The sequence below is a fragment of the Rana temporaria genome (genome assembly GCF_905171775.1).
Source record: "Rana temporaria chromosome 9 unlocalized genomic scaffold, aRanTem1.1 chr9f, whole genome shotgun sequence".
In the NCBI taxonomy this organism is placed as follows: domain Eukaryota; kingdom Metazoa; phylum Chordata; class Amphibia; order Anura; family Ranidae; genus Rana; species Rana temporaria.
Window position 1 is genome coordinate 450,755 of NW_024404482.1, and position 14,694 is coordinate 465,448.

The window sequence follows — 14,694 nt, forward strand, 5'->3', positions numbered from 1 at the left end:
GGGGAATGATAACATATAGAGCCATCCTATCTTCATGATATGTGACTGGTTTGCCAGATGCAATGCATAACCTTAGGCATGTCCCCTGTGACCTCCCAGAAAAAACTTGCTAAGAGCCAAGTTCCGCAAGTTTTTCCCCTTACTTACCTGCTCCATGCCGCAGGACTTTGCCAAGCAAGAGGCCCAATCTTCCCCCATCTCCGTGGGGATGTCTAGACCTTCAGGCCCTGGGAACCTTCTTCTTCCATGAAGGATCCACTGTCCTGGACCCATACAGCACCCTGGCAAACAGAAAACATTAGGCGCCCAAAGGTTTTCTAAGTTCTGGGCCCAGGGTCCAGCTCTCTTAAAAAGAAAGCATTATGGGCTATACCCCAAGGGTTTGGGGTCCGGTTACTGACCACTTTAGCGCTCAGGCTTTTTTGGACAGAACCGGTAGCTCACCTAATCCCAAGGATGTGGAGGTAAGCTAAACCATGACCAACACCTAAGACACTGGCGTAAAAACTGAGGTACTCCTCCTATGGGAGGGGGTTATATAGGGAGGGGCATTTCCTGTTTGAGATTGCCAGTGTCAACACCTGAAGGTACTCCATATAACCCACATAGTAATGAATATGCTGCTCTGTGTCCCGTGATGTACGATAAAGAAAAAAAGGGGGAAAATTCACACGGCTTCATGAAAAACGGCGCAACCATTCCTGGTGTACAGTGCCGGCGCAGCCTGGGCAACCATTCCTGGTGTACAGTGCCGGCGCAGCCCGGGCAACCATTCCTGGTGTACAGTGCCGGCGCAGCCTGGGCAACCATTCCTGGTGTACAGTGCCGGCGCAGCCCGGGCAACCATTCCTGGTGTACAGTGCCGGCGCAGCCTTTCCACGTAATGAATATTTAAAGGTTTTTGGAAAGAATTCTACAGGACCCCTTTCACACTGAGGCGTTTTAGTGCTAAAATTAACGCCTATATACCGCCTGAAAAACTCCTGCCCTGCAGTCTCAGTGTGAAAGCCCAAGTGCTTTCACACTGAGGCGATGCGCTGGTGGGGCCGTCCAAAAGTCCTGCCAGCAGCATCTTTGGAGCGGTGCGTTTACCGCTCATTCCCATTGAAAACAATGGACCCCGCGGCTATACCGCCGGCAATGCGCCTCCGCAGAGGCAAAATGCGGGCAGCAATAACCCCTTTTTTTGCCGCTAACGGGGGTTAAAACCGCACCGCTACTGGCCGAATATCGACGCAATTCTGACAGTATATCGGCACTATACCACACCTCCCGCCCCGGTGTGGAAAGGGAGAGGGGCACAAACCCTCTCAAAAATTTCTGGAGTACATCCCAGGACACAAATCTTAAACACGCCCCATTCTGTTAAAAAAAAAAAAAAAAACCCACACACTACAACGAAAACGTCCCACACTCTGCTTGAGCGCTTTTGTCATATACTGTTTCCTCCCAGCCTGAATATAGATATCCCAAACCAATAACTGGGCATTACTCATTTGGTTGCTCAACATGGACTGTTTATTGAAACACAGAGGTAACACTTGGGGGGGGGGGGGGGGGGGGGGGTAGACCGTCCAATCAGCAGGGAGAGCTGTTGGAGGAAACCCCCCCCCAGCTGATGAGGGAGAGATTTTACAGTAAAAGTGATTAGTACAGATCAGACTGGAGTTCTTTGTCACCCTGTGCCCCTATTAGGGACACAGGCATCAGACATAGGAAGTGCAGGGGGGGGGGGGGGGGGCTGAAACAAGAGAGTTTCCCCAACCTCCCCAAGGGACTGTGGGTTCCACGGGCCCTCCCGCCCAAAGTGACCAACATCACACATACATTGAAAATTCTTATAGGGACACCCGCCAAGAAGGGGGGGGAGCCAGGGTAGCTGGCATGGGGTGTGGGACACCAAAAGAAGAGGATTGGAGCTGCTCTGTGCAAAATCCATTACACAGCAGAAAATAAGTTTTATTTTTTACTATTTCATACAAAAAAAAACAAAACAAAAAAAAAAAGGAACCTTTAGTAGCACTTAATAAATAAATAAAAACGAACCTTCCTTCAAACGGTCGCCTTCAGCCTTAGTCTTTTTCTGTCTTTCAGACCCAGCCAAATCAACAAGGTGCAGTTTGGAGCGGAAACTGTTGTTTCTAAAAGGAATTAGAGACATGACGGGTTAGAGGGTTTCTGTATTCCAGGGATACAGTTTAAAGTGGACAACAACAATAGAAATATGACATGACTGAAGCCCCCACCCACCCAGAGGTGGCGGGATCTACTTTTATCATTACAGCCACATTGGAGATTCAGATTGGACAAATAAAAGGGCACAGGTTCTAATCATTATAGGACCAACGGGGTGCAGTGTATTGTAAAGCAAGCCAAAATGTATGTATGTATGTATGTATGTATGTATGTATGTATGTATGTATGTATGTATGTATGTATGTATGTATGTATGTATGTATGTATGTATGTATGTATGTATGTATGTATATATATGTATATATATATATATATATATATATATATATATATATATATATATATATATATATATATATATATATATATATATATATATATATATATATATATATATATATATATATATAATATATAATAGAGGTCGACCGATATGGGTTTTTCTCTGGCCGATACCGATGCCGATATTTAGAATTTGGGGCGGCCGATATATGATGCCGATTTTTGCGGCCGATATTTTAGGCCGATTTTTATTTTTTGGCAGGTGGCACTAATTGGCAGGTGCCACTGGATGGCCTTGGCAGGTGGCACTAGTTGGCACGCTAATTGGCACTGGCAGATTGCACTGGATGGACCCAATTGGCAAAAGCAGATGGCACTGATTGGCAGGTGGCACTGAATGGCACTGGCAGGTGGCACTGGTTGGCACGTGGCACTAATTGGCACTGGCAGGTGGCACTGGTTGGCACGTGGCACTAATTGGCACTGGCAGGTGGCACTAATTGGCATGTGGCACTGGATGCTACTGGCAGGTGGCACTAATTGGCAATAGTTAGCACTGGCAGATGGCACTGGTTGGCACTGGCAGGTGGCACTAATTGGCAGGTGGCACTGGATGGCCTTGGCAGGTGGCACTGGATGGCCTTGGCAGGTGGCACTGGATGGCCTTGGCAGGTGGCACTGGGTGGCCTTGGCAGGTGGCACTGGGTGGCCTTGGCAGGTGGCACTGGATGGCACTAGATGGCATTAGCAGGTGGCACTGGATGGCGTTGCCACTGGCAGGTGGCACTGGATGGCGTTGCCACTGGCAGGTGGCACTGGATGGCATTGACAGGTGGCACTGGATGGCATTAACACATGGCACTGGATGGCATTGGCAGGTGGCACTAGTTGGCATGGCATTGGCAGGTGGCACTGGATGGCATTGGCAGGTGGCACTGGATGGCATTGGCAGGTGGCACTAATTGGCAATAGTTAGCACTGGCAGATGGCACTGGCAGGTGGCACTAATTGGCAGGTGGCACTGGATGGCCTTGGCAGGTGGCACTAGTTGGCACTAGCAGATGGCACTGGGTGGCATTGGCAGGTGGCACTGGATGGCATTGGCAGGTGGCACTGGATGGCGTTGCCACTGGCAGGTGGCACTGGATGGCGTTGCCACTGGCAGGTGGCACTGGATGGCGTTGCCACTGGCAGGTGGCACTGGATGGCGTTGACAGGTGGCACTGGATGGCATTAACAGATGGCACTGGATGGCATTGGCAGGTGGCACTAGTTGGCATGGCATTGGCAGGTGGCACTGGATGGCATTGGCAGGTGGCACTGGCTGGTTGGCATTAGCAGATGGCACTGGCAGGTTTCACAGCACATAATGTAGCGGATAATGTGTGAAACTCTCTATACAGTTTCACATGGTGCTGCAGAGAGCAGAAAGAGGAGCTCAGATTCATTGCGATGTTGAAGGTGGGCGGGACCCGGGTTGGGTGGGGCTCAGCTGTCCACCAGCCAATGGGATGAGATCATTGGCTGGATAGCTGCTGAGTCCCGCCCACCTTCAACATCGCAACGAATCTGAGCTCCTCTTTCTCTCTGCAGCAGTTGTGAAACTGTATGAAGAGAGAGTTTCACACATTCAGCTACATTATGTGCTGTGAAACTGTGAGAGCAGAGAGAGAGAGGAGCTCAGATTCATCGTGATGTTTGGAGGTGGGCGGGACCCGGGGTGGGCGGGACCCAGCAGCTATCCAGCCAATGATCTCATCCCATTGGCTGGTGTTGGACAGCTGAGTCCCGCCCACCCCGGGTCCCGCCCACCCCGACATCAGTCCGACAGCTCCATTCTCCTTCACACACACGGCACTGCTCTGCAGACAGTGTGGAGAAGGGAGGGGGAACCCCATGTTCCTCCTTCCTTCTCCACACTCTGCTGATGCAGATCTGCTAAATATCGGCCACATTTGGATAATAATCGGCCGATGCCGATTTCTCCAAAATGACTGAATATCGGCCCGATATATCGGTCGACCTCCAATATATAATATATGTATATATTAGTGCCGTCAAGCAATTAAAATTTCTAATTGCAATTAATCGCATTAATGTCATAGTTAACTCACGATTAATCGCGCGATTAAGGAGGTTCACCCTTTAAAACATTTTTTTTTTTGTTTTCTTATTTATTTTATAATATTAAATGGTGTTTTTATTTTTTTACATTTTGATCACTTTTATTGCTGTCACAAGGAATGTAAACATCCCTTATGACAGCAATAGGTGGTGACAGGTACTCTTTATGGAGGGATCGGGGTCTAAAAGATCTCTGTTCCCTCCTTTGCACTTCAAAGTATTCAGATCGCTGAAAACGGCGATTCTGAATACTGTGTACTTTTTTAAATCCGGCGCCATTGGCAGCCGAGAAACCCGGAAGTGACGTCATGACGCCGCTTCCGTGGTTTCAATGCGGAGACTGAATCAAAGCCGTTTAAGGCTTAGTGTCAGTCTCCGCCTGAACACAGAACGCGGCGGATGGAGGATCGGGTCTCCCGGTGGGACGGGAGGCCCGGTCAGAGCGGCGAAAGGCGGCGGGAGGGGGGGGATGTCCCCTCCGGCATAACAACCGAGCGACTTTTAGCCGCAACGGTTGTTATGTTTGGATAGCCGATCGCCCACTCTCAACAACGGTACCGGGATGATGCCTGCGGCTGCAGGCATCATCCCGGTATAACCTCCGAACGTTAATCGCGCGATAAAAAAAATTGACGGCGTTAACATGGGTTTGTGTTAACGCCGTTAATAACGCGTTTAACTGACAGCACTAATTTATTTATATATATATATATATAATCTCAGGACATGCTCCCCCTTCTTACGATGGATTTAATACGGAGTGTGGCGCACTCACTTGTCATCGATTTTCTTTTGTTCAATGGAGATCGTGAAGATGGCGTGCGATCGGGAGGACTGGGAGTTCATGGCTGTGGAAGCCACAGTGCGGGCGCCATTCCCCATCTCCAGACAAGACACCATATCCTTCGCAGTCTTCACATCACGCTCAGTGAGGCCACAGATCTGAAAAGATATATATTGAAAAAAAAAAAAGTTTATTTATTTATCCCTTACTGACTGGGTGTTTTTTTTTATTTTTATATTTTTTGTTAGAAAATTACTTGGAACCCCCTAAACATTCTAAAATGTAAACGATATATACAAGATTCGCGCTAGGTGCAAAAAAAAAAACCCAAAAAAAAACAGTGAATATATAAATGAATAACATGTATCCAACGGATATCCTGCAGCTAAACACCACAACCCTAATATAAGGCACGACAATACACACACACACAATAAAAGTGTAGTGCTGGAAAATGAATAATATGCAACCATATTATCCAAAAAATAAATCAATCAAAAAAAAATAAATAAATAAAAAAAAAAAGGATAAAAACAAATAAAATCAGTGAAGCAAAGTCCATAAGTGAATTTTCGATAGAGATAAAGACACACACAGACAATAGGTGCAGGAACTCCCCCTTTCTGAGTCACCCCCTTTTCTCCGCCCCCTACCCACCTCCCAGTACCGTCCCCTTTAGACAATATAGAACCAAGTATTTTGTGGTGATAAGTAATTTGTATGGAATTTGGTAATTATATCAAGAAAAGCAGTAAAATAGATCCCCTGCAGCCAGCAACAATAGATTCCCCCTAACAATGGACCGCCAGCAACTATAGACTCCCGGCAACATCAACAGATTTCCGCACAGCCAGCATTAATAGACTCTCTGGCATCAACAATAGACCCCTCCCCCAACAGTATATCTCTTTCAACAACTGACCCCCCCAGCAACAATAAGCCTCCCCCAGCAACAATAGACCCCTCCCCCAACAGTATATCTCTTTCAACAACTGACCCCCCCAGCAACAATAAGACGCCCACCAGCAATAAGCCACACCTGCAAAAATAGATACCCAGCAGTGAGCATCAATACCCTGCAGCACACCCCAGTACCCTTCGCCATTACATACAGTCAGTCCAGGAGGTGCCAGAACTGTGTTCCCGCTGAAAAAAAAAGCTGCATGTACATACACACACACACACACATACATATACATATACAAATCAAATAGTGGTCGTTGCAATTTTTACGTCACGCTGTATTTGTGCAGCGGTCTTTCAGATGTATTTTTTGGGGGGGGGGGATTTTTTTTATAATGAAGATGTTATGCCGAGTAGATAGATGCCCAACATGTCACGTTTTAAAATTGCGCATGCTTGTGAAAACGGTGACAAAAAATAGTGACGAAAAAAAAAAGGCTTGGTTTACAACTAAAATGCCGATACGGCTCTCAGCGGCGGGGGGGGGGGGGGGGGTTCCGGGGGTTCGGTGCGTCCTAATTCACCGTTTAGGTCTGATCTCAGCCCGGATTTTGGGCTGAATTCGAACCAAAAAGACACAGGACTCGTGTACAAATTCACACTGATGCCGCATCGGAGATTTGTGAACCGGCTCCATAGAGAGCAGGCCACAATACCCGGCTATTGCAAACCCGGCCTCAGAGAGATCTGGGGGGTAAAAAAGACTCCAAATCTCTAACATTAAAAAGATAAATGGATATTTTTTGTCAAGCAAAACCATGCAGCCTAGACCGGTAGCGATGTCATGTCCTCCATGGCCATAGAGTCGATCAAAGAGTATCTACTCTTTAATTGCCTATGAGAGCAGCACAGTCAAATGAAATTTTGTTTGGGAGCCATGTCGCATGATTGTCAGTTAGAGACGCAGTGCCGAATCGCAAAAAGTGGCCTGGTCTTTGACCAGCCAAATGTTCCCGGGGCTGAAGTGGTTAAGCACGAGAGGTACATCAGACAACGCTCTGGTCCTCTTGAAAGGAATAGAGCCAAGCGAGGGGGCCATCTTGCCCGTATCGGTTCCAGGACGTCAGCGCGAGAGTAGCCGAGCCTGCCCGACTATACACGAGTGTACTGCGCTCGTTATATGCCGGCGCAGTATTCAAACTCGGCGTGGGAAAGCGGGAAACGAACGGGGATGATGCCGCACCCGACGAAGAGGACACCCGAACCCGACGAGGCCGCCGCGCAAGACACCGAACTAAGTACAAAAAAAAAATTTCCACAGGAATTTCGGGGCAAATTTAGGGGTGCGCGCTATACCACAATAAATACGGTAGTTGGGTGGAACCATAAAATACACCCGCTATGTAAAATTGCTGGCAATACAAAGCAACCCACCTTAATGCCTTCCTTGGGGTCCTCGCGGATGCTGATGTGTGTCGCTTTATCGCGAGGAGTGAAGAGAAGATCCAGAATTTCTTCATTGTAGATCTGGAAAGGAAATAGATTTTGTAATGAAAAATCTTTAGATAAAGTTTAATCTGTTTCTAGCGTCATTTTTCACCAGATTGGATAGGAGTAGGAAATTAGGAAAAAATAAATATTTAAAAAAATTAAAAAAAAAAACACCCCCCCCCTCCCTCTTGTCCCAAAGTGAAGAAAACCGTCACCAGAACAGGTGTCCTCCAATAGAACATTTCCCGACCAGGCAACTTTGGGAATTTTCTATAAATGTCAAAGTAGCAACAATCACCAGAAAGAATGAACCAAACCCAGCCGGAAAATGACAAAAACCCAACAGAGCCCCCCACCCCCCCACTTTATTCAAAACAGAAAGGTTGGTGGCATTTCATACTCTGGAATGGTTCGTACTCGTAGACTCACCTCTAAATAGGAAACCTTGATTTGAAATTCCCAGTCACTCCGTTGCTCGATCTCCCTAAACAAAGCCTTGATGACTCTGGGGATGACGCCCACACTCGGCTCGTTCTCCTGGTCGTGGGTGTAAGTCCCTCCCATGGAATAGGTCTTCCCCGAACCCGTTTGGCCATACGCAAGTACAGTTGCATTGTAACCTAAGGGAGAAGAAAAGAGAAGAAAAGAGAAGTGAAAAAAAAAAAGGAAGAGAAGAAAAGAGAAGAAAAGAGAAGTGAAAAAAAAAAAGGAAGAGAAGAAAAGAGAAGAAAAGAGAAGTGAAAAAAAAAGGAAGAGAAGAAAAGAGAAGTGAAAAAAAAAGGAAGAGAAGAAAAGAGAAGTGAAAAAAAAAGGAAGAGAAGAAAAGAGAAGTGAAAAAAAAAGGAAGAGAAGAAAAGAGAAGTGAAAGAAAAAAGAAGAAAAAAAAAGAGAAGAAAAGAGAAGTGAAAAAAAAGGAAGAGAAGAAAAGAGAAGAAAAGAGAAGTGAAAAAAAAGGGAGAAGAAAAGAAGAAAAGAGAAGTGAAAAAAAAGGAAGAGAAGAAAAGAGAAGAAAAGAGAAGTGAAAAAAAAGGAAGAGAAGAAAAGAAGAAAAGAGAAGTGAAAAAAAAGGAAGAGAAGAAAAGAGAAGAAATAAATGGTGAAAAAAAGGAAGAGAAGAACAGAGAAGAAAAGAAAAGTGAAAAAAAGGGAGAAAAGAGAAGAAAAGAGAAGTGAAAAAAAGGAAGAGAAGAAAAGAGAAGAAAAGAAAAGTGAAAAAGGAGAAGAGAAGAAAAGAAAAGGTGAAAAGGAGAAAAGAAAAGAAAAATGAAAGGGAGAAGAGAAAAAAGAGAAAAGAAGGAAAGAACTTACCTTTGAACAGGCCTGTAATCAGCGGGTGCACGGCCGAGGAATAGAGCTCCTCCTGCTCGGCGGACGGGTCGAAGACGAAGTCGTAGGTGAACGCTTTCTCATTGCCGACAATCACCTGAAAACAAGACAGATGTCATTGTGAGTGCGCAAATGGCAGCCAAGAGTAGCGCCGGCTACAGAGAGGAGCGCCGAGATTACCTGAGGCTCTCCGGGGGCAAAGGTCAGGCAGCTCCTGCAGCCTTCGTTCTGTTCCTTGGTGACCAGCGGGCGGCACCTCAACACCACTCGAACCGGGATCCCCTCATCCTTTCCCATGGTGCACAAAAATCAACCTACCGAAATCAGAGGAGACACAGATTACCGACTGCAGAGACCGTATAATAGTACTCAGTCCATACATAACAATAATACATCCTGTGACTGGAGGAGGGGTGCACGAATGTCACAAGATCTCCTCCTCCAATCACAGAGCGGCTTGCATTCAGTAAAGAGACGTTTTCTGAATGGGAGGCACAGAGACATCACAATCATTCCAACTTGCGGTAGAATAGGCTTCTGGCGCCTGATGGGGGTCCACATGGAAACAATAAGACCGCCATCAGGTGATCATTCTGGATACAGTCAGTGTATGAATTGGGGGGTCACCCAATTCTCCTCCTGGAGGGGGGGGGGGGTCACCCAATTCTCCTCCTGGAGGGGGGGGGGGGGGGAAGTCACCCAATTCTCCTCCTGGAGGGGGGGGGGGGAGGTCACCCAATTCTCCTCCTGGAGGGGGGGGGGGGAGGTCACCCAATTCACCTCCTGGAAGGGGGGGGGGGGTCACCCAATTCTCCTCCTGGAAGGGGGGGGGGTCACCCAATTCTCCTCCTGGAGGGGGGGGGGTGGTCACCCAATTCTCCTCCTGGAGGGGCAAGGTCACCCAATTCTCCTCCTGGAGGGGCAAGGTCACCCAATTCTCCTCCTGGAGGGGCAAGGTCACCCAATTCTCCTCCTGGAGGGGCAAGGTCACCCAATTCTCCTCCTGGAGGGGCAAGGTCACCCAATTCTCCTCCTGGAGGGGCAAGGTCACCCAATTCTCCTCCTGGAGGGGCAAGGTCACCCAATTCTCCTCCTGGAGGGGCAAGGTCACCCAATTCTCCTCCTGGAGGGGCAAGGTCACCCAATTCTGGATATTTTTAAGTACCGAAGTTTGGCACCATTCCATGAAGGCTTTCACACTGGAGCGGTGCACTAGCAGGACCTCCCAAAAGTCCTGCTAGCAGCATCTAGCCACTCCTTCCTGATTGGAACGTAGCAACAGGTATGACGTGGGCTGTTCTGATTGGACATTTTCCCTATATAATTAAAGCGGAGGTCCGCACAAAAAGTGAACCACCGCTTTTCGGAACTCCCCACCCCCCCCCCCCCCGGTGTCACATTTGGCACCTTTCAGGGGGGTGCAGATACCTGCATAATACAGGTATTTGCATCCACTACACGCCCCTTTGCGCCCCCGCTGTCTTCTGGGAAACGCACTGGTCCTAGGAGACAGCGGGGACAAGCGAGGGAACGCCGTGCGGCTTGAGCAGTAGGGAACTGGGCAGTGAAGCCGCCCAGGACAGGTAAGTGTCCATTTATTACAAGTCAGCAGCTACAGCATTTGTAGCTGCTGGCTTTTTTTATTTATTTTTTCTCGGGTGGCCCTCCGCTTTAAGATTTCAGCTAGAGCCGGGCGACTTTGGCCCCAAAAAAATCTGTGATAAAAAAAAAAACCTATTCATGATTCAAAGCGGGTTTTTTTTTTTCTGATAGACACCGCGTCGGTTCTAAGGAGCTGCGGGCAGGAGTTTAGGAGAGGCCGCGGCATCGGCCTAGCTCGCCGCAATTAGAGGTAGACCGATATGGGTTTTTCTCTGGCCGATGCAGATATTTAGAAATCTGGGCGGCCGATATAGGATGCCGATATTTTAGGCCGATTTTTATTTTTTATTGGTGGCACTGGCTCGTGGCACTGGAAGGAAGATGGCACTTATTGGCACTGGCAGGTTGCACTGGATGGCACAGAAAGATGGTACTAGCAGGTGGCACTGATTGGCAGATGGCACTGGCAGGTGGCAATAGTTAGCACTGGCAGGGGGCACTTATGGCTTTAGTTGGCACTGGCAGGTGGCACTGGATGGAAGGTGGCACTTACTGGCACTGGATGGTGCCACTGGTATTGGCAGGTGGCATTGGCGGATGGCACTGGATGGAAGGTGGCACTAATTGGCACTGGATGGTGCCACTGGTATTGGCACTGGCAGGTGGCATTGGCACTGATGGAAGGTGGCACTAATTGGCACTGGTATTGGCAGGTGGCATTGGCAAATGGCACTGGATGGTGGCGCCGGTATGGTTACTGGCAGGTGGCACTGGTGCAAAAAAATGGTGTCACCCCCCCTCAGTACAGACCCCCTCTCCCTCCAGTATAGACACCCCCCCCCCCTGCCCCCCGTAGTACAGACACCAGAGCGGTGTGTGTCCCACGAGCGGACCCCCACCTCCTCTTTGGGCGTTAACAGAGGAGAGACGCCGCGATGGGTGTACCAAGATGGCCGCGGCTCCGGAGCTAGGCCGAAGCCGCGGTCTTTCCTGATGCTGTGACTGATTCCGCAGCAACCCTAAATGCAGCCATGTCCCCCCCATCATATATCCAGCCATGTCCCCCCCCCATCATATATCCAGATATCCAGCCATGTCCCCCCATCAAATATCCAGCCATGTCCCCCCCCCTCCCCATCAAATATCCAGCCATGTCCCCCCCCCTCCCCATCATATATCCAGCCATGTCCCCCCCCCCATCATATATCCAGCCATGTCCCCCCCCCATCATATATCCAGCCATGTCCCCCCCATCATATATCCAGCCATGTCCCCCCATCATATATCCAGCCATGTCCCCCCATCATATATCCAGCCATGTCCCCCCATCATATATCCAGCCATGTCCCCCCATCATATATCCAGCCATGTCCCCCCCCCCCCCCCCATCATATATCCAGCCATGTCCCCCATCATATATCCAGCCATGTCCCCAAACATATGCAGCCATGCCCCCCATACCCAATGATGATGCCGCCGCGTTAATCACCGTGCGGCGAACATTACAGACAGCTTTCGTTTAAATAGCCATTTTCCCTGCCACGCCGTGTAAAGGACACTCCCCCTTGCTCGGGATTGGACAGATCCGTCCAAGGGGGGAGTGTCTATACACGGCGCGGCGGGCAAACAGCTATTCAAACCAAAGGTGCCTGTAATGTTCGCTGCATGGTGATCAACGCGGCAGCGGCAGATTTGCGATATACGGCGGCGACGGGGGGCAAGTATTCTATTTAGGCATCGGGGTATTTGCGGGAGTACTTATACTCCCGATACTGGTATCGGGACAACCCTAGTCAAATCAATAAAAATTTTCTCCACAGGAGGAGAATTGGGTGACCCCCCCAGGACCGGCGCCAAGAATCCTCCAATTACCGGGTGCAGACCCTCACAAACGACCCTCCTGTCTTGATCGCCTCTCCGGGGTGTAGAGGAGAGAAGTCAGTCGCAATCCCGGGCCGGCATGGACTGGGCTGAAGCCTCGCCCAAAAAAAACCCTGCCCGCAGCTCCTCAGGGCCGGAGTCCTCCTGCTACCGGGTGCGGACCCTCTTAACTGACTCTCCTGCCTTGGTGGCCTCTCCGGGATGTGCAGGGGAGAAGTCAGTCAGCCGCAAACCCGGAAAAAGGGCCATAAGGCAGGGTTTGACAAATTTGCTTGGAATCTCGGAGCCAGCTAAAAAAGTTAGGAGCCAGAAAACGCGCCACGTCCCGACGAGCTCGCGCGCAGAAGCAAACGCATACGTGAGCAGCGACCGCATATGTAAACCATGTTCAAACCACACATGTGAGGTATCGCCGCGATTGGTAGAGCGAGAGCAATAATTCTAGCCCTAGACCTCTGTAGCTCAAAACATGCAACCTGTAGAGTTTTTTAAACGTCGCCTATGGAGATTTTAAAGGGTAAAAGTTTTAAAGGGTAAAAGTTTGACGCCATTCCACGAGCGGGCGTAATTTTGAAGCGCGACATGTTGGGTATCAATTTACTCGGCGTAACATTATCTTTCGTATTATTAAAAAAAAAAATGGGGATAACTTTACTGTTGTCTTATTTTTTAATTAAAAAAAAAGTGTAATTTTTTCCCCAAAAAAAGTGCGCTTGCAAGACCGCTGCGCAAATACGGCGTGACAGAAAGTATTGCAACGATCGCCATTTTATTCTCTAGGGTGTTAGGATAAAAAATATATATAAATGTTTGGGGGTTCTAATTAGAGGGAAGAAGATGGCAGTGAAAATAGTGAAAAATGACATTAGAATTGCTGTTTAACTTGTAATGCTTAACTTGTAATACCAACGGCCACCACCAGAGGGCACCAGCCCCTTCCAAGCCAAGTCGCCAGGACACTATTTCTAGTCGCCATGGCGCCCGGGATTTGTCGAGCCCTGCCGTAAGGCCAGACACCGCAGACGAGGCCTGAAGCTGTGGCCTTGCCTAAAAAAAACTCCCGCCCGCAGCTCCTCAGGACCGGCGCAGTGTCCATAAAAAAATAAATAATCAGTAACTTATCAGTGCCCATCACTGCCACCCATTAGTGCCCATCACTGCCACCCATTAGTGCAGCCTCATTGGCGTACAAAGGAGGAGAAAATTACCCATTTGCAACATTTTATAACAAAAGAAATAAATAAAAAAAATAATAAAAAAAAAAAAACAGAGGTGATCAAATGCCACCAAAATAAAGCTCCAAATGTGTGTGGGGGGGGGGGGGGAATATATATATAAAATTTTCATTCGCGTACGGCGTTGTATGCCCCGCTTTAAGCGCCCAGTAACGTCAGTGGGCACCCCGGATCTCGCTATCAAGTTGCGGACAGAACTTTGTACTTGGTTGATTCCATTTGCGGTTGGAACTCTGCAACCAAACATCAATAGACAGCCAATAAGAGTCTCCGGATACATTCCTCCTCTCTCTATAGCTGGAGAACGAAGACCCACCCCCCCCCCCCCCCCCCCCGGCTTGGGCTCCGCCTTTCTATTTACTGCAGATCACTTTCTTCCCTCGGTCGGGTAGAGAGAAGATCGGCTCCTAATTGGATAGAAGGTTTTCTTACATATAAAGAAACCTATAGTGTGTGTACCTTTGTTTCATCAATAAAGTTTTTATACCGATAATCCCGGCCCCTTATTTTTACTCTCCAGGGACAACTCTTGTCCCACCCACAATTGCTTTCGTCACCCAATTCTTCTCCTGGGGGGGTCACCCAATTCTTCTCCTGGGGGGGTCACCCAATTCTCCTCCTGGGGGGGTCACCCAATACACCTCCGGGGGGGGGGGTCACCCAATACACCTCCGGGGGGGGGGGGTCACCCAATTCTCCTCCGGGGGGGGGGGGGGGTCACCCAATACACCTCCGGGGGGGGGGGGGTCACCCAATTCTCCTCCTGGGGGGGGGTCACCCAATTCTCCTCCTGGGGGGGGGGGGTCACCCAATTCTCCTCCTGGGGGGGGGGGGTCCCCCAATTCTCCTCCTGGGGGGGGGGGGGTCACC

General features: G+C 48.9%; 1 protein-coding gene across 2 annotated transcripts in view; it reads right to left on the bottom strand.

Moving 5' to 3' along the window:
- KIF4A (kinesin family member 4A) overlaps positions 1 to 14,694 on the bottom strand; it is an 82,370-nt gene that overhangs the window by 62,317 nt on the left and 5,359 nt on the right. For both annotated transcript variants that reach the window (XR_005745017.1, XM_040334455.1), the window contains exons 2-7: positions 9,287 to 9,420; positions 9,089 to 9,203; positions 8,210 to 8,400; positions 7,724 to 7,816; positions 5,378 to 5,544; positions 2,047 to 2,141 (exon numbers count right to left, since the gene is read on the bottom strand). Coding sequence is in view for 1 of the 2 variants with exons in the window: in XM_040334455.1 (XP_040190389.1) it covers positions 2,047 to 2,141; positions 5,378 to 5,544; positions 7,724 to 7,816; positions 8,210 to 8,400; positions 9,089 to 9,203; positions 9,287 to 9,403 (778 nt within the window). In the remaining variant the exon portion in view is untranslated. The remainder of the gene's footprint in view (positions 1 to 2,046; positions 2,142 to 5,377; positions 5,545 to 7,723; positions 7,817 to 8,209; positions 8,401 to 9,088; positions 9,204 to 9,286; positions 9,421 to 14,694) is intronic.